The sequence below is a fragment of the Phaethon aethereus genome, assembly GCF_964289735.1.
Source record: "Phaethon aethereus genome assembly, chromosome: 11".
Classification (NCBI taxonomy): Eukaryota; Metazoa; Chordata; class Aves; order Phaethontiformes; family Phaethontidae; genus Phaethon; species Phaethon aethereus.
In genome coordinates this window covers 4921360-4940623 of record NC_138587.1, presented here as the reverse complement: position 1 = coordinate 4940623, position 19264 = coordinate 4921360, and the positions used below count along the sequence as shown (strand labels likewise).

General features: G+C 37.3%; 1 protein-coding gene across 1 annotated transcript in view; it reads left to right on the top strand.

Moving 5' to 3' along the window:
* PPP4R2 (protein phosphatase 4 regulatory subunit 2) overlaps positions 1-14828 on the top strand; it is a gene marked incomplete at both ends in the record, with an annotated part of 30377 nt that extends 15549 nt beyond the window's left edge. Inside the window, 7 exons of the mRNA XM_082004460.1 lie at positions 4775-4945; positions 9740-9833; positions 11298-11335; positions 12019-12093; positions 12532-12675; positions 13265-13533; positions 14515-14828. Of these exons, the coding sequence (XP_081860586.1) occupies positions 4775-4945; positions 9740-9833; positions 11298-11335; positions 12019-12093; positions 12532-12675; positions 13265-13533; positions 14515-14828 (1105 nt within the window). The remainder of the gene's footprint in view (positions 1-4774; positions 4946-9739; positions 9834-11297; positions 11336-12018; positions 12094-12531; positions 12676-13264; positions 13534-14514) is intronic.
* Between the last annotated feature and the right edge of the window lie 4436 nt (positions 14829-19264).

The following is a 19264-nucleotide window of genomic DNA, read 5'->3' as shown; positions in this document are numbered from 1 at the left end:
GTATCATACATTTAAGTAATGTACAAAGGCCGAGTTGTTTGACTCTGTGTTAGCTTCTGTGCTTTTATCTGTTGCTTGACTATTAACGGTGTTTTTCTTAAAACAAATTTCAAGTATTGTTTCTGAAGATATTTTTACAGATCATACAATGTTGATGGGATATTTTTTTCTTTGGCTATAAAAGAGCTCTCAAAGTTGCCAGTACAAATTCACAAGTTACTGTAGTGGGCAGGAAAAGCATGGTTTAGAAGACATAAGTGTGCGTTTAAGAAAGGCTGATGTACAATGCTGTGTGGGAAGAGCAAGTATTTATAAACAAGCCTGCTTAGAAGAAAGCATGAGTAGTATTTCCTCCAAGGAATTTCTTCAGTTTGGTTTCTTTACAGAGCTTCAAGTGTTTGTCAGTTATTTTCCAGTGTGTAAAACTTAATGAGATTTTACATTAAGCTGTGTGGAAGAGTTCTTTTCACTTCCATTTGGCTCTTTATTTAACTACAGAATGTATTGACCAAACTTTGCTCATTTTCAGTGTCTCCCGTTTTATAACAAAGCACTTAAGACAGATGTCTTGCAGCCTAATGCTTAGAGTTCTTCCCAGGGAGCTTGTGATACATGTGGAAGATTCTTCTTTTCTTGGAAACAGATATTCACCATTGGTTTATCTCTTCTCACTCCTAACTGACCAGTCTTTCAATGTATACTGATTTCTAGTGGTTCTAGAGATACCTAGAGATACAGGTTAATCTAGAGATACAGATTGCTTTGCTAATTAAGAGGATATGCCATTTTTAATCTTAATCTTAATTTTTGTGTCATGCTGTCTTAACAATTCTACCTGTTGTTCGTGAACTAAGTGTTTTTCTCCATGAATGAGATGCAAGTGAGTTTTGGGAGTTTAAATTAGCTGATACTAACTTTTACATGTCATTTTCATAGGCTGGTGATAGGAAAGGTGACTTTCCTCTTTTGACACTCATTTTTGATCACTTCTACTGAAGTAAATGGAAATTAAGAAAATATTACTGTCCCTGCAGATTTTTTTTCCCAGAAGTGAGTTAATTATTTTAACAACTTCTTCTTTTTTCAGACGCGTAGGCAGATACTTTTAAGTTTTGTAGATTGATTTGAGTTAAACTGTTTGTAGAAGATTAAAAAATAGCCCTCAAACTTCACAGTACATTTTCACAAGTGTAGGTAAGCTTAACAAATATACTTAATTAAGGTCATTTGAAGTAAGATTCTTTTGTATAAAGACTTTATTAATCCACCTTCTGTATTACGTTTTTTTTCTGAGGACTTGTTCAGAGTTAGTTTAAACTAGAGGCATAGTATGCAGCTGTCTAGAAGGTAGACTGTCAGCATCTGATAACGTGGTGGTAGATGCTGCTGTGGCTGATGAAGGGACTGCCTTTGAGGGAAAAGGAAGCAACTGCAGTTCTGAGTGAAAGCAGGAGGAGCAGAAACCTGCTTTCCAGAGCTGCTCCCCCTTGCTTTTGAAGTATTTTCTTCCTCCTGTAGGAATAGTGTGTGGTTCTGCCCCCTTCCTAGCAGCTTGGCAGACACAGAATAAGTGGATCAGGTAAGAAGGAGGGGAAGAGGGACTGCTGCATACTGGGTTGGTATGGAAGGCAGGAAGGACGTGACTGAAGGATGGTGTGCAGAAGGGGGAGATTCTTCATCCTAGGATAATGATAGAAGAGTCAGGCCGAAGAGAAACAAGTGACCTGCATTGTAGCCTCCAGAAACTTCCTCCTCCTTCCTGCCTTCCAGGAATCCACTATGCTGCCACTGCAGGACTGAATTTTGCCTACATGGTTGAAGAGTCTGGAACTGACTCAGTCTTTTGTGGTGCAAATAGTATTTCCTGTTGAGTGGCTGGGGTTTCCGTGTAGCTTACTGGTAATGGGATAAAACTGTTCATCAGAGACCAGTGGCATAGACTGAAAGTGCTTCAAGACCATCATCTAAATGGGAGCATGTTTTAATGTCAGGAGGTTATGCTGTAGAAGCATGAGACACCTCTGACTTCGAAGCAGTTGTTTATGGTACAAACTGCAGCTACATCTGTGATTACCGGTACCGCTTGCTTTTAACTAGGTAGCTTTCATGCTGCTAGTAGTGCTACCACAGCATCAGGCAATTCAGCAATGTTGAAAAAACCTGCTTGAGAAACTAGAGTCTAAAACAGCAAGCCTGTCCCAAGCTCCTGCTGCTGTAGTTACGCTGCTTCTAGCAACAGCTTGTTTAGTTGATTTAAAGCTGGTGTTGCTATATCTGGGTTAGCTGTAGTCACACTTGGGACTGCAGGACAAGTTTATCCTTAAACTCTGATGCTTCTGTTTGCAAGCTGGACTGTGTCACCTGCTGGGCAATCATTGACCAAGCATTTTGAAATACAGGATGCAAGATGCTTTTTATGTCTGTATTGCAGTGTTCAAATCACAGTGCATAGCAGATGCAGATTCTTGGCCTTTTTATAATAGAAGAAATACTAATGAAAATACTTGGGTTTAAAACAAGTGACAGTTTTCTAGACTTATATATGGGGAAATATGTTACATTTATTTGGGTTTTTGCAGCTTTAGCCTTGTAGCAAGGAGCTAGCAGGTACTGCTTTCAGGCAGTAGATTGCCAAAAAAAGTCAACAACATATGAGGTTTAAAATGGCAACACAACACTGATGGGTTAATCATCTATTAAATGACAAGTATGACTATTTTCATTGTTATTTATTTCTTGCTAAAGAACAGCTTAAGTTTTAAAGTGAAAAAATATCTAAACAGGGTTGTAAAGAATGTTTATAGTAATAGTGGAATCCCCTTTCATGAGGCAAGTAAAGCTCTTGGGATGCCCTGTGGGGAGTAATCCTACCCTGGCATGACCTTATTTACTGTGTATTTTTCTGTCTGTGTGTTATGATATGCTTATGTATTAAATGTGTGATTTGTTATGAAAGCTTTGGTCTCCTGGTGATAGCACTGAAGAGTTGGATAGCTTTTTTATTTAACACTTGTAGTAGTAATGGCTAAAACTTACATTGGAAACATTATAGTATTCTGCTAATTGGAGCAATAATCCCGTGAGACTCAATGATGCTGTTTAATCTATCCATGCCAGTCCCTTTTGGGACCTTGTTTCTTCTTTCTTTCTATTTCTGTTCCTGGTTTTATTACGCAGTAAGTCCTGCATTCTCCTCTGTTGTGAAGTGCTTAATGAATTCTTGTGAAGGAAAAGGGAGGTTTTCTTTCCTCTCTGGATTTCCCTCCATTCTTGCAAGTTTATCACTCCTAATAAAGATGGGGGTTTCATGTTTGAATCTCTGTAGATAAACGTGAGCTAAGTTTTCCCCCTTTTCCATCTCATAATTATTTGTTTGAGACCAAGGAGCAAATTAAGGCAAAGATAACACGGCATTGTTTTTCTGGTCAGAGTAGGCTAATAAGACTTGGCCTGTGGTTTTATATTTGGTTGTACTGGTGCTTGAGAATAGCATGCAGGGTGCAGACATGGTCACTGTACTGGGGAGTCACCACATAGAGCTCTCTGCACAAACAGTTCTATCAGCCTGACAGAAGGTCAGATGTTACATGGGGCTGAAAATAGTTGGGGCTGTTTAAGCTAGGTCTGCTACCAAAGACAGCCGGTAGAAATACAGCCTGTGGTGAAACAGTATTTCTTTCAGCAGGAGCTGAAGGGTTGTCCAGGGGTTCAGGTTTTATGCTTGTTTGATTTGAGCCTGTTCATTCCAGATTATATATGTTATAGATAAATGTCAAAGATAATTTTCTCTCTTTCTTTATTGTTGGCTTATTATTCTCCCTGCTGCTTCTCTCTCTCCACTAGCATCTCCATCCTGTAGCTGTGAAAGCCCCTGCATCAGCATGAATAGAATAAAATTGATAGTAACTGAACTAAACCAGTTGCTTTCAAATTTCTCCCTATGCTGCTAAGAAATGCACTAGCCAAAGGAGGCCCAGAACTACTTCTGTGACTGTTGTTCGGGACAATTGGTTTAGAGGGGCCTTCTCAGCAGTTTCCCACCTTGTCTGTTTTATGCAGTGTGGGAGACCTGTTTTATTGAAAGTGTCAATATCTAGAATTCTATAAATGATAAAACTTTTAAGTTGTAAGGCAGAAGGTAATTTGGAAAGGTCTTAATAGATTACTTACTGTTGTGGGAATGTTTTTTCAGGAGTCAGAGTTGTTTTGCTCAAGTATTCATCAGCAAGTGCTAACCGTGAGACAAAATATATTTGCTCTTCTGAGAAAAAGAGGTACCATTAAATGCTTTTAAGGTGTGTGGATACTGAGCAGTTAGTTACAAAAGGCCTTTCAGTAAGATATTTTTTTTTTTGTAACAGAAGGCAGATAATGCTGAGTACAATTGCTGTAGGGTGTCCAGACTTGAAACTCTTTTTTTCTTGTTTTTTCCCCCCTTCTTTTGTGAGCTTAGTGAAAACTTTAGGTGGCATGCGGGCTCACTGGTAAATTGTATAGCGTGTGTGGATATTTCACATTTAGCTTTGAATTTTAAGTCGATATTGGTTCTTGAAGAAATGGCTTACCCTGTTGTTAATGTCAATTGACGTGTGTAATATTGTTCTACTGTAATTATTTAAATAGTTATAATTCTTTAAATTCAGGAAGAAAAATAAGACTGCATTACTTGCCTCATTTATCTTAGGACTGGCATACCAGCATGGATGTTTTTTTGCAAACAAAGTCACGCTGTTCTTCTCACTTGCATATGTCTTAATTCTTGCGTTTTATGCAGGGTTCAATGGTCTCAGTTTAAAGGCTATTTTATTTTCAAACTGGAGAAAGTAATGGATGATTTCAGAACCTCAGCTCCTGAACCAAGAGGGCCCCCTAATCCAAACGTGGAATATATTCCCTTCGAAGAGATGAAAGAAAGAATCTTGAAAATTGTCACTGGATTTAATGGGTACGTATAATTTATTTTCTAAAAATCAGGTGACTGTTCATTTTGCTTCCTCAAATAGATGAGCAGAAGCAATTATATACCTTGGAAAGTAGTTTCAGAACTTTTACGTCATTATTCTGTTTTTGAATGAAAAATATGACATCCTGTGGTGGGCCAGTCACTTCAGTTTTTTCAATATGTAGTTAGTTTTTTACATAATACCCTTCAATGAAGCATGGTATTACTATGTGCATTTAAAAGCTAAAATAGATAATAAAGTCAGATTTCTTTCAGTATATTTTGAAATACCTAATTGGTGTTCAGTTCCTAATTGCTTTGTGGCATTTTAGTAGCTTTTGAAGAAGTAATGATGCGATAAACATGGCGCAACCAGGAGGCAAGGTGTACCTGGTTTTGAATTGTGAAGTTGTTCCAGATTCAAATTTATAGATTGAATGATAATTACTAATTGAGAGGCTTGTGGTATTCAATCTATTGCTGACAGTGTCTTAGATTAAAGTGTATACCCTTTGCTGGTTTCATATTTATGGAAGTTTTGTTTTCTTTAAAATAAAGCTCTTGATTTTTTTTTTTTTCTTCGATTTGGTGTATCTTTTTTAATAGCTTATATTGTATTTTTCTTGTTTCTAAACTGGATTACATACTTACATAAGATGAGTCATCCTGCTTGTGGGTCTCAATGCTTGCTTAAGAGAGACTTTTTCAGCATTTTTCTCAGCTTGTCAGTAAATGGGCATACTATAAAGCTTGCCTCCCTGTTACCCTGAAATTTCAGATTTGAAATGATTTTGATTTGAAAATTTTTTTATTTTGATACTAGGTTAATAATTTTTACTGTCACTGCTCCATACTACTTAATTTATTTGCAGTTTAAGTGTCTCATAAGTCAGATCTCATCTTCTCCCCCCAAGTAGGGTACTTGTAAGAATGTGAAATTCAGCTTGTTCTCAGCTACCCAATATTTATACCAGGCTACTTCACTGAAGGAATTTAAAAACAAACCTATCCTTTATGCTTGAGTCTGCCTCTCTCCCGCCTCCCATTAACAGCTTTTTGTTAATGCTTCACTGCCCACAAAATTTGTGATATTCTTGCATGGAGACAGCTAATGAATGGGCTGCTGTTATCTTCTGTTGTTCCAAAGTGTACTGAAGAAGCCTCTGGGTGACCAAGTCTGGAGCTTACTCTGTGGCCGTGCTATTTTGATTTATTGCTGTAACACCTGAGTGCTCAACTTCCTCATACTTTTGAAGTGAACCACCCAGTCTTTGAGGAAGCAAACTGCGTACCTTAGTTACCTGAAAGAAAATAATACAATAGGATATTTCAGAACCTAGGGTTGCAGAATAGCTCATTAAGTAAATCCTACAGCTCTTCCAGTTAGGATATGATTGTCAAATCATGTGGAGATGTGTCCAAAAAGTAACAGCAGGAGGTTTTGGTTTGTGCAATTAGATATATTCAGGCTTCTTATTTAGAGTTGTGGATGTCTTTTCAGGATACCATAGTGGAGAAGCTACTTGATGTGACTCTATTATTGGGTTGTTTTTATTGCTGTCTCTTTAAAAGAGTGAGGGAAAGAGTTCATTAAAACTAGGTAAATTTTTTTTTACTTTTTTTAAGTCAAAGTAGTAATGAATTAAGAATGACCCCTGTTTTGGGGTCTTTCTGGATGAAGTGTCTGTTAAAGAAGGCTCAAACTGTCTGTTTTAACCTTACTGTATCTTACTTGACCTTGTGTAATATGCTTGCAGAGACATGCTCTCATGTTATACTTTAGAATTGCTTTGGAGTAGGAAGTTCTTAAGACTTGCTATTTTCTTTATCCTTTGCTAGTGAAGCAGAAGGTTCTAAGGTAAGTCACTGGGGATCTCATGTGACAGAGGAGTCTTCACAGCTTTAAGAAAATAGACATATCAGATAATAATAAAAATTTTCATTTATATATATTTTTGGCTACAATTTACTTTGGCTGTTATAAGTAGTTTCCCCGATACCTCTTGAATCCTGTCTATACAATGAATTTTTGGTTTGTATTTCATTGTGAACTATAGTGCTAGGAAGTGCAATTTTTAGTGTTTTCCTATGGAATTTTAAGTGGTTACCTTAAGAAGGCAGATTGGGACTATTCATGCACTGAAGTAATTAAGTTTCTAAGCATTTAAGATCAATTTTCATACTGCTTACAAACTTTTATATTGGTGTTCATGTATAGATTTACACCAATTTCAACTACTTTCATTTTAAAATCACATTGTTCAACTATTTTAAATTAATAGTTTTACCGAAAAAAAATTCATGAGGTGAAGTTAACTTTGGGTTTTGCCAACTAAAAACATTTACAAATTACATGCAAAGGAGGTGATATTGTGACACTTGGTGCCATCTGCTGCTCAATAAATGAAATTCAGTTTAATGTGGAAAATTTTGGAGGGAAGTAAACTGGTTATGGCTCTTGTTGAAACCTTTTATGGCTGAGAGTAAAATAGGATGGCAGCTTTTGCTTCTGGAGTTAGTTGCAGGCTTCACACTTTCTTGAGCGTGCTTATTCACCAAGCAGCCAGAACTGTATTGCGGTTCACAAAATACTTTGTGTCTTAGTACTCCAGATGTCCTGTTAGGTACAGCTAAATACAAATTAGCCAGGCGATGATTCTCCAGGATGTCTTACAGATTTGGCTGATGAAAAATAATTTAAAATTCTGTGTATTGTTGTTTCTGTGAAATAAATTGATTTTGAATGGACAGTCTTGTCTAGTTAAAAAAAAAAAAATTACAAAGTCTCTTTAATTATGGATTTTTCAACCCAAAACCAAAATGGCCATCAGTGAGGAACAATAGATACAATTAGTGCTGTACCTATGTGAACAGCAGCACTGTTTGCTACTAATGAAGCTTTAGGGAAACTAATAATGAGAGAACAATTGTCAAGCTTAAGAGCCTTCATGTAATAAGCTGAATTAAAAGGAACACTTGTTCCTGATTTGTTCTGATTTTGTACCTGCCAAACTGGGGGGATGGCAGAGGAGATACTTCTGGGTCAAAATAGGGAGGTGAAATGTATTTTGCCTGTGTGCCAGAGCACTCCGTTTTCTGCCATATTACTTGCTTTTAAGCAATAACATGTCAACAAATGTTTTAGAAATGTGGTTGTCTTGTAGCATTACTTTTGCAAGTGTTTAATGTATTTAATGCTTCATCAGCTGTATTCTAACTCTCCACAGCTGATTGATGGAGATTAACTTCACCATCTCTCTATTCTTAGAAGTCAATTAAAGATAAGCTGCTGTGGTGTAATTCAGGGTGAATAGCAAGGGAAGGCATTAACTAATTAACATGGTACATGTGATACACCTGTGTTTTTGTCGGTAGCTCTGTTGGAACTAGGGCTAAGGGTGGTTGCATTGTAGCCTACCCCCTTACTGTTTTCAAGTTGAGGATTAGAACTTCCTCAGTAACATAATGCACAGAAAATTCTGAAAAACGTTACTAAATTGTTGATAACTTGGTCACTCTCTGCTTACTGCTTGCTTTTAGTTAGTGTCATGTAGTATGATTAATCATAGCTATGCTGACTTGTTTGTACTGAACTAGCGGTGCATCTTTAAGATGTGGCTTTTTAGCTAATGCATGAAGCTTGAAATACCTAGTGTGTTAGTTAATGAACTAGGCTTAAGATACTGTGTACTGAGTTCCTCGGAAAATAATAAAAGTTAAATTTAAAATTTTACAATATAGGGATATATTTACAGTATAAGGAGATATATATATCCCTGTAGTGTATATAGGGATATATATACACACGTATGTATTGATATTGCTCTGGATTTGGTGTATTGGTCATATTCCCAAACTAGAAGTGGTTCTTAAGTATTGTATTGTATCAAATATTCTTTTTAGATGAAGTTTGGAAATGTAAATGGCTTCAACTTCAAAAAGTTAACTGTAAAAGTACATGACTGCTTGTTATTTTATTGAAATAACTTTTAAAGTATTTCACTATTTTGACAAAAGTCACAGAAGTTTGTTAATGTGACACTGAATTTGCAGTGTAAGTGTATGACATCTCAGGTAACTGGTATATGTATGTAAAGTATTGTTTGTCTGAAGGGCCAGTTTCTCATTTAAGTAGGGGTAAACTGAGTGCAGAAATGTCAGAAAACAGATTGTGTGAATGTGATGGGTATGGATTTGTTTATCTTACTGAGTTTGTTTATTTTTACTGAGCTGTTCCTTGGTAGATAAGTATATTGTCCACTTGTGGCAAAATAGAGTATTTGTAACAGCTAAAGTTCAATGGTTCTACTAATTCCAACATTAAATGCTTTTTCTGTAAATGTATTTTGTAAAACATGAAATAAACCACAAGTTGAGAATTTTTTAGATCTAGTGTGTATGACTCAAATTCATTTTGATTCATTTACTATTTCTGTTCTATATATTTGAATTAACTAATAAACACAGTCTTAAACTATTTACTGTTGATGATCTGATTTCATTGTAATTAATTGAGCTGTGGGATGATGTATTTAGGATTCTGCTTAAGAGTGTTGTGGTGCTGAGCATGACAGACAGTGCTTCGTTACCTCAGTGAATGAGAAAAGGCAAAATAAGGCTATGAGTTACTACCTTATATTGCTAGTGATAAAAAATTTCAGTACTGTTTTCCTTCTGTCTTCTCAGTACGGAGGAGAAAGCAATAACATTGTTGCCTCCTTGCAGTCATACTTGTTAAAATAAAATTAAATTGTTATAAATATATTTTATTATATTTATAAATATATTTCATTGCAGCATCCCTTTCACTATTCAGCGACTCTGTGAGTTGCTGACAGATCCTAGGAGGAATTACACAGGAACAGACAAATTTCTAAGAGGTGTGGAAAAGGTATGTATTTTTCTGAGAGAACACAGCTGAACAGTCACAACTATCACTTAAATAACTTCTGAATTAACTCCCAAAGGTGTGTTGGTTTCGTTATGGCTCATAGCCATAATATAGCTAATAGCTACTCTTAAGTGTATGAGTTTTTTGTATGTTTTAACATCAAAAAGCAGTTTTAAAATAACTTGCTTAAGACATGAAAATAGATCTCAGGGCTGTAACTGTTGTGCTTCCTAATCACTGTGCAGTACTCAGACTGTAGTTTGTGGAGGGTATAATGTAACTTTTTATATTGAGTCCTAACTAGAAGTAATTAAATGGTCAGCTGAAGTAACTTGAATTTTTTGATCAGGTGTTTCCTTCCACAGTTGGGTTCAGATTAGATCCAGTAGGTGTAAGAGGAGACACCCTTCCCAGAGTGTCTTTTTGTTTCAGTACTTAAATCCTCTTCTGTAGAGAACCGTGCCTTTGTAAAAGCATACAGATGGCGTTTAATGGTATTTTACAGCTTGTGTCAGAATGTGGGATCTTTCGAGAGTAGGTAACAGACTTTAAGGATGTGGTTCCACATAGGATTTTTCTTGATGGCTTGAAGTTCCTGCATAAACTACTCAATCAAAGAAAGGTTAACTTTTAAATGGATGTTTTCACTGTTAGAGTGGGTACAACCAGCTGTATTCTTGCAACTTAAGATGGGAAGGAGGTGGTCAGGAATAAACTATGAGACAGGGATTTCACCAAGCAGTTTCTTAGCCAACAGTGAGATCTGTGAAACCACACTTCGGTTTTATGGAGAACCCTCCTTAAAGTTCATCTGGGTTAATTTAGCTGTCCCTATGATAAAAGCCCCCCTTGTATAATTTGGCTGAGTATTGATTTGAAGAGAGAAGCGTACCTAACTTTTGAGCTAGGTTTCTAGATGTTAAAATTGATTTAGTTTGCGGTGCCATTCAAGAGGGAGAGGTGGCTAAGCAAAATGTACTGAATTAATCATTATTTCTGCCCTTTGTTTATGCGGCGCCAGAATAATTTAACATTTGAAATATGGCTGTGCCAAAAATAGCTAAAGGTGCGTGCACGCTCTTGCATGCAGGACTCAACGTATGAATAGAGCATTTCTCCAGCAATTCAGAAGTTTTTCAGTATTTCTGAATACTTTGCTTTCGAAAGATACTTCAGTTAGAAATTACAAACACTAGGGCCTGGGGCTTAACATGCTGGTCTGGTTTTTACAGTAACCCACCTATGAGAATGCTGACTCGTAGTGTAATTATGGCCTGACCTTGTAAGGAGCGAGCAGAGATGCTTTTTATGTATCTGTCATCTGTTGGTAGCTTCCCATGGAATTTTCTGTAGAGAAACTTTAACAGATATGACCAAAATCTTCTAACTCTTTAATTTTTGACATGTTGTCAAGAGCTGAAGTTTCTGATTCTGAATTTTTAATACATTGTTTGTGAATTACAGAATGTCATGGTTGTCAGCTGTGTATATCCATCTTCAGAGTAAGTATAATCTTCTTTTTCTTGAAATGTTTAAGCTTGTGTTAGTAGAGGGGAGAATGTATGCATGTGTGTCTAATACATTTCTCTTGCTGGCAGTCATTGTATCCAGAAGACAGACATGCAGAGTTCAGTTTTCATTATGATAGTTATGTCCATGGTAGTGATAGCAGTCTGTAAGTATTATGTGTAGTAATTTGGAAATGAGCAAACAGCTTTAGAATCGGGTGTATGGTACACTGGTATGAATGATATGAATACAGTTCAGTTATCCCCAAACACTGTGGGGAAATTTGTGGATTGTGTGGATTTTTCCTCTGTGGTGGAAAAATAGGTACCACTTAATAATAGCTGCCCTGTTATCCTATCCTGGCCTGTTTCCCCTCTATAATGTATAGAATCACAGAATCATTAAAGTTGGAAAAGACCTCCAAGATCATCAAGTCCAACCATCAACCCAGCACCACCATGCCCACTAAACCATGTCCTGAAGTACCACGTCTGCATGTTTGAACACTTCCAGTGATGGTGACTCCACCACCTCAAGGGGTATAGGTAGAGAACCCCTTGAGGACTGGCAGTGGGGAACTATTTAACGGGTGGGTGGAGGGGGGCAAGTCTGTGCAAACAAACTTAAAGTAATTTAAAGTTCCTTTACTCATTCTAATTTTTTTTTGTTTTGTTAGGAAAAATAATACCAATAGTTTAAATAGGATGAATGGTGTTATGTTCCCAGGAAATTCACCGGGATACTCTGACAGGTAAGTTTAGTTTCAGGACTTAACTTTTTCTGGATAAAAGCAAGGTAGTTCTGGAAATAGCTGGTTCAGATCCCTTACCATTACCTATTCTGATCCTAAATAGGTAGCCTCAAAAATGGGGTGTGATATGGAATACTGGGGGAAGGAGGGTAGAGGAGGCATGAATACAGTGTGTATGTGCTCTATTTTTGGTGGGTTTTTTTAAATTTTATTTTTTGTTTTGTTTTTTTAACCTCATTATTTATAAATTTTTTTGTTATTTCACAGTTCTTATCATCGTTTGCATGTTGTAGGCAAGGAAATTTTATGCAATATAAAATAGCAAATTACCTGATCTTTTTTGTTCTGTTTTGATGATCTTTTAAAACAAGGTTAGTTAATAACAAATTAACAAATAAATAAAAGGCTTAATTTTTTTATTACTTTTTTTTTTTAAAGATCTAATGTAAATGGTCCTGGAACTCCCAGACCAGTAAATCGACCGAAAGTTTCTTTGTCAACTCCTATGACAACAAACGGTTTGCCAGACAGCACGGAACATAAAGAATCAAGCTTGCCGCAAACAGAAGATAAAAAACACAGGTTTGTGAGGAGTAATGTATTTTGAGATTTCATTATTCTCAGTTTTTTTCACTTACATTTTAAAAGTATTTTAAGAGAGAATGGCCATCTAAGGTATGTGTAATTAAGTATTAACATATGAATATCTGCAGCAGGACTTGATGTGTACGTACCTGATGTGTTTGGGCTGTCTAGATAACTATTAGCTCAAGTTTCCACAGTTGCAATAACATATCTTGTAAGTGTATGGGATGTATAGTAAAAATGAAGAGTGAGTAATAGCCTTCAGAAATTCAGTTACCATCTTTGTGTCAGGATGCTATGGTATAACCAGATAGGATATTTCATAAACTTCTGCTACTGATTCTGACAGTAGGAACTGTCTGTAATTTGGACCCACTGGAGTAGCCTTATCACTCTGCATTTTCATCAACAATAAGGTGAAAGAGGAGTGATGGCTCTGAGGTTTTTGTTGTGTAAGAAGTGAGTTCTACTGTTATCTCTTTGTAGAGTGTTTAATTTGAAATAGCTGCTTTTTTTTTTTTAAAGTGCAATAAGATAAAGAATGTTTTTCTTCAATAAAAACTGCAGCTGCTTTTGTTGTTCATAGTGAATCACCAGCATCTGAATCGGAAGGTACTCAGAGCAGCCCAGTAAAAAATAAGCACTCTCAAGATGATCCTGCAGAAGCAGAAGGGCATGAGGTAAAAAGACTTAAATTTGACAAGGAAGGGGAAGCCAGAGATGCACCTAGCCAAACTGCCTCCAGTGAAGTTTCTTTAGGCATGGGGGAAGAGACAGAAACATCCTCTACATCTCAGGATAAAGAAAAAGATGCTACTTGTGCCAGACAGCACTGTACAGAGGAAGAGGAGGAAGGTATTTCAGATTCTTCTATTGTTTTTGCTCTCTGCATTTTCCAAGGACTTGACATTTTCTTTGCTGGAGGCAAATGCTGTTGGGATTGCTGAATGTCTCTAGTTGTGCATAAAGATGAACACTTGTTCATCCTTCAATTTCACATAATTTAGCAATTCTATTATTTCTTCTTTTTATTTTGTCCTACAGCTCTATTTAAAAATTTATAAAATGGTACTTAAAATCTTCTTAGGCAGTAAATTACATGAGGATGGTAATGATGCACCAAGAATTTGAGAATCCCTACTTTAGGGTGTCATCAGATGTCCTCATCTCTTCTCCAGAAGGTAGATGGGTCATATCTACATTTGATGGTCTTTATTAATAATAAATTACTGAAATACAGCTATAAAAGTTACGTTCTTTCACTGAGGAGGCTGAGCAACAATCTCTCCAGATCTTTAGAACTGTGAAAATTACCTCACTCTAAGGCAGGCCCTGTACCTAATAAAAAAAAAAAAGACACCCACAGTTGAGAGACTGATCTGTGTTTTACATATTCTCCAAAGTTTCCTTTTAATACTTCTTTCTTGTTGCTCATGTATTTGTAAAATGTTCCTCTAGATCATGATGGACGTATGCTTGAAACAGTAATGTTTTCACCATTTCCAAAAGACTGCTTCTGAAGACAAATGAAGGAATGTGGGGAAGCAAGAAAAAGTTAACTTGTTAGGCTGTGTCTTTATCCCCTGAAGCTTAATGAAGTGAAGCTACCTACTTAATAAAAAAGTTGGACTGTTTTTATGGTGTGTTAGGCTAGTTTGGCTATCCTGATGAAGTTGGCTAATACTTTATGTCTTCTAATAAAATCGGGGATTGACAGTTTTTCCTGCCCTTGGCTGTGTTGTAGAAGCACTGCTTTGCATAGCTGGGAATGGAAAGTAGCAGTATTAAGATTTGTTTAATAACGCCTTAGTAATACTGTACTTTCACTGTTTCTAGAGTCCTTCATGTCCCCCAGAAATGTGGGTCCTGACAGAAGAGATAAAGAAAAAGACACTGAATCCTCAACTGTGAATGAAGAGACCTCTGAGGAGAACAATCAAATGGAGGAGTCTGATCAGTCTCAAGCAGGGAAGGATTTACACTCAGATGACAGTGAAATTAGTGGATCTGCCAGTAGCGGAGCTGACTGCAGTGAAACTGAAGAGTTAGGGTCCTATGGTAGTGAAACTCCAGAAACGTCATCAGAGACCCCTATGGAAAACAGTGATGAAGCCACAGAAGTTGCAGATGAACCTATGGAGCAAGACTAATTTAAATACTTAGATGCAGTATTTTCCATAAGGCTCTGGTTTTACACTGTATAAATAATTTTATGTAATAAAGTGGACCTTTAGTTTTACAAAAAGAAGCAGGTTGTAAAATAAACTTCTCCATGGATTGAACCTTGAAAGAGTTGTACATGATAAGAACTGTGAATACCAGCTCCTTCAGGTCCTGCTTACCGCTGAACTTTCGTTTGGTCAAATCAGTGGTTTGTGTATAGTTTTTTTTATTTAGAATAAAAGTTTTTAAACTGGAAGGTAATTATAATTTTGACAACTTTTTTGGAGATCACCACACCTAGTTGTATGTAAGCAAGAAAGCTTTTTGTCTTGTCTCTTTTCTGACCGCTATAGCAGTTACTTCATATTTTGGTTACAGTTTCAACATTTGACATGTGAAATATGGGGTTTCATGCTGGTTTCCAGATTTTTATTTGAATACACACTATGAAACCTTATGTTGTGTGTTTAAAATGTGTTACATTTCACACATGCATGCACACCTATGTGTACCCTCACTGTTCTAAGGGGGAAATGGTATATTTTTCTGTTTCTATAAAAGATAAATACAGCAAATACTTTTTTCTATAGGAAAAGATTGAGTTCACCTCTCAAGGCACTTTGTTTTGCCTCTGGAAAACAAAACAAATGAAATCTGGCCCATATGAAACCCTGGAAATATTAACGTTGTTGAAAACACCAGAGTAAACACATTCCAAGAAAACTGTTCCGATTACAACATTTTTGTATACTTCTGAGGTGCCTGAGTGAAAGGATTTCATTTATTTATGAGAAAATGTGCTTTATGTTGAGAACATTGTAATCAAAACATTAGCTTAAACTTTTGTAGAAGAAACATTTGAAAATCTGATAAGAAAATGTCTTGGAAGAAATGAACAGGTACTTGCCTTTTTGAGTGCTTCTTGGAGCATTGTGAATATTGTAGAGAAGTCTCAGAATTATTCTAAGGTATGCAGATGGCATCGGTATGATCACACCACTGTATTGGAAGAATTAATATATGACCGTAGTTATGTACCTGAGCTAAACAACTAAAAGGTTTAGGGGTGCATAGAAATCACCGTGATTTGTATAACATTTTGGAAGTGAACTAAATATTTTTGAACATGCTACTTTGACAGCCAGTGTTACATTTTTTTCAAACCAGCTCAAAGCACAAACTACTGCTTTAAACTCTCGGTATTTTCCAGTTCCCATATTTAAAGACATGCAAGGCGCAACCTCCCAGTCACAATTACTGGCTGCCAAATTTATACCTGTTTCTTCAACTGTACCTTTTTGATATTTAGAATTTTTAAATTTCTGTAAAGTAGATTTTTGTAGATTGTAATGAGTGCTCACTGCCATTGTGAAACGGTATATAATTGTATAATTTCTGTGTGTAAACTGAATGCTTGGGCTTTCAATACAGTATTCATATAAAGCAATAAATATTAATGTTATAAAATATCTGAGTACATTTTTATCAGAATTGTCCCTCTTTGGTTTTAAGTTCACATACCTGAAGTACAAAAATGACCTCTAAAATGCATGCTTGATAGTTTCTTGTACTACATGGTGTGCTTTGTATCATTCTGGGGGAATCTAGGTTTTGATCAATACTGGAATAATTTGGCTCAGTTGGAATATTTATTTCTAGCTGAAGTTAACTATCAGGTTCTAAGCAGACAGGATTCAGGGAGATGCTTGCCAAAAAAAACCCTATCAATTGAGATCCCCTTACGGAAGGAAAATTGTACTCCGACTCATTTTCATTGTGCTTAAGGGTTGGATGTGTATTATAAAATTTAAGGACTGAACCAAAATGTTGAAATTGGGAAGGTTTAAAAATATAGTGACATCTTACACTTCTCTTTGTTTTTTTAATATTTTGCCAATGAGAACAAAATTTTAAAATTTCTAAGTTTAGAGTTTTCTGACATTTTCTTTAGACTGTTTATTTGTGAAAATACTGTCAATAAACTTGTTCTTTAAGCACCCGTGGCCTTTTGATATGTTTGTTTTGGCAGCACTAGTGCCACTATTGCAAAGACTTGGAGAACTTTGAGGTGTGGATCTGTTTATGTAGCTGCAGTTGTTTGTTTGGTTTTTTCCCCTGCAGTGGCTAATAAAAATTGAAATAATGCTTTAACACCACAGTAAGCATCTTAATACTGAATATCTGCCTACATTTAAAAATTGCATTTACTAAATTGGAGAAGATTCCCCATTTTTTTCAAAATGTGGATTTAAAAAAACCACCAAAACAAACCTACTGCTTTTCTAAGCAGCTGTATTTTGTCAGAGGCATTACACACCCCCAGGTAACACAGGCAGCCGCTTCCCAGTATGTGTGGAGGAGTAGCATTGAATCTATTTTCATAGCTTGTATTTTTCTAAATCTGGCTGCTTTAAGTTCCATGAAGACATACAGCCCAGAGCATGTTTTTGTGTAGAGCCATTCAGGCAGAATTGGTCGTTCTAGTTGCATTCATGAAGGAAGCATGTGGTTAAACCCCAGAAAACCAGGCAACAGGTGCTTTATAGTGTTCATAGGTGTATTTCCTATTTAAAAACCTCTATTATAAGGGACTAGAATTAAGCAGAGAATGGTAATGGAGTTCACTTCTCAGAATACAAGGTGAAGGCAGTCATTTAATTCTGCTCTTGTTAACAAAGAATAAGTGGCTATCTCAGAAAAGTTGATTCGTGTAAGAATCCGGGATGCTCGGCCAGCCTTGGTTTTTTTCTTATCTCTCTGCAGTAGAGATCGCTTTCCAATATAGCATCTATTTGGGGTTATAAAGATGAGTACGTTGAAGTTAAAATGTTCAAAAAAGTCTTTTAAGTCGTTTCGGTGGATGGAGCAGAAGTTGCTGGTATCCAGCATTAATTCAGGTGCAGCAGCTTCTGTGGGTGCTCTCCAGCGAGCACGGCTCCCGGGCCGGGGCGTCCCCGAGGAAAGCCCTGCATCCTCTTCTCTCTCCAGTGGAGTTCGGAACAACAGGAGCCACATCCCTGTGCAATGACCTCTGGGGTTGTGTCCTCACCTGCAGCTGCCTGAGACCGCGTCAAGTTTTGGGGTGAGGATTATTCCTGCTTCCTGTGTTGCTAACCAGGTCTGGGACAAACTTGGATTTCTTCTTAAAACCCCCTTGGATCTACTGCTGGCTTGACCAAAGTAAACTTTTAAAAATACAAAACCTGTGTTCTGAGCATTTCCAAGGCTAAGACTCCTCTGTCTGCAGCACTAAGTACTGCTTTTTTAAGCATTTCAGCAGGAAATACTCCTAGCTGGAAAACTGAACTGGAATTGCATTTCTGTTTATGCCTGGCCCGGGGGATGCAGGAAACTGGTTTGAAAATGGTTTGTGCTGTTGCTTCAGTCTGAGAAACTTTGTTTGTATGTTGTTTTTTACTCAAGCAGTTTACTGAAAAGCTGCATCATGACCTCGGCAAGGTTGTTCTGGGTCTGGTACAAAAGAACGAAGCTTTTATTTTTAGCATCTTTGTTAATTGTATGGTGGGGTGGGGGGGAACCAGCACTGAAGCCTGATCGAATCTTGTTTGTATGAGTTTTCTGTTGCAATAGTTAAGTGGCAACACAGTGATTAATTAAAAAAAAAAGAGTGGGGTTTTTTTTCCAAGAATGAATGCCTTCTATTGACTCTAGCTGTACAAAAAGCCCTTCTGCAATCCAATTCCTGCAGGCTTTTTTTAGGTTAAGAAATAATGCTGCTGTTTTCCAGCTGAAAGAGGATATTCTGGTTTCTATAGATAGAAACAGCAATCACCTTTGGTTCTGAATGATCTTTTAATGCATGCGAACAAGGCACCTGAAGCCGTTCCCCCAGTTTTGGACTATTATTTACCAACTCGGCTGCAACGTTCGCTGTAAACTGTTGCATTATTTCATTTGTAAGTTGATCCGTCCTCACGTTCGCTCGGGAAAGCTACTCTTCTCCATCCTTGTTTACTGCAATAAGCTATAGACGAAGGTCTTGAACTACTTCTGGCCCTGGGTGGTTCTTGCCGTGAGGAAGTGGTGACAGTACCTACTCCAGGCTTGGCCTCTTCCCTGCCTATTTTAATCTGTGACCCAACTGATAATTGCCGGACCGTGTCGCCGCAGGTAAAGATACGAGAAATTCTGCGGGCCTCCGAACGCCGCAAATGTAACCGTGGCTCAGGCTCGTGCCGCTTGCTGTGTGCGTGTCTTCCGCCGCTGTGACACAACGGGAGACGCCGACGTGTTTCGTTCAACCTCCCCTGCCGCTCGTGGGCTGCCGCAGCGTCTTGACAACGCAGCGCGCTCCTCTGAAATCAGCGTAAACACCGCGCCCTCGTCGGCCCCGTTCCAGCGTGATTTCCGCCTCGCTCGATAATCCGGCCTGTTTTACAGCTTTAGCAAAAAAATGAACCGC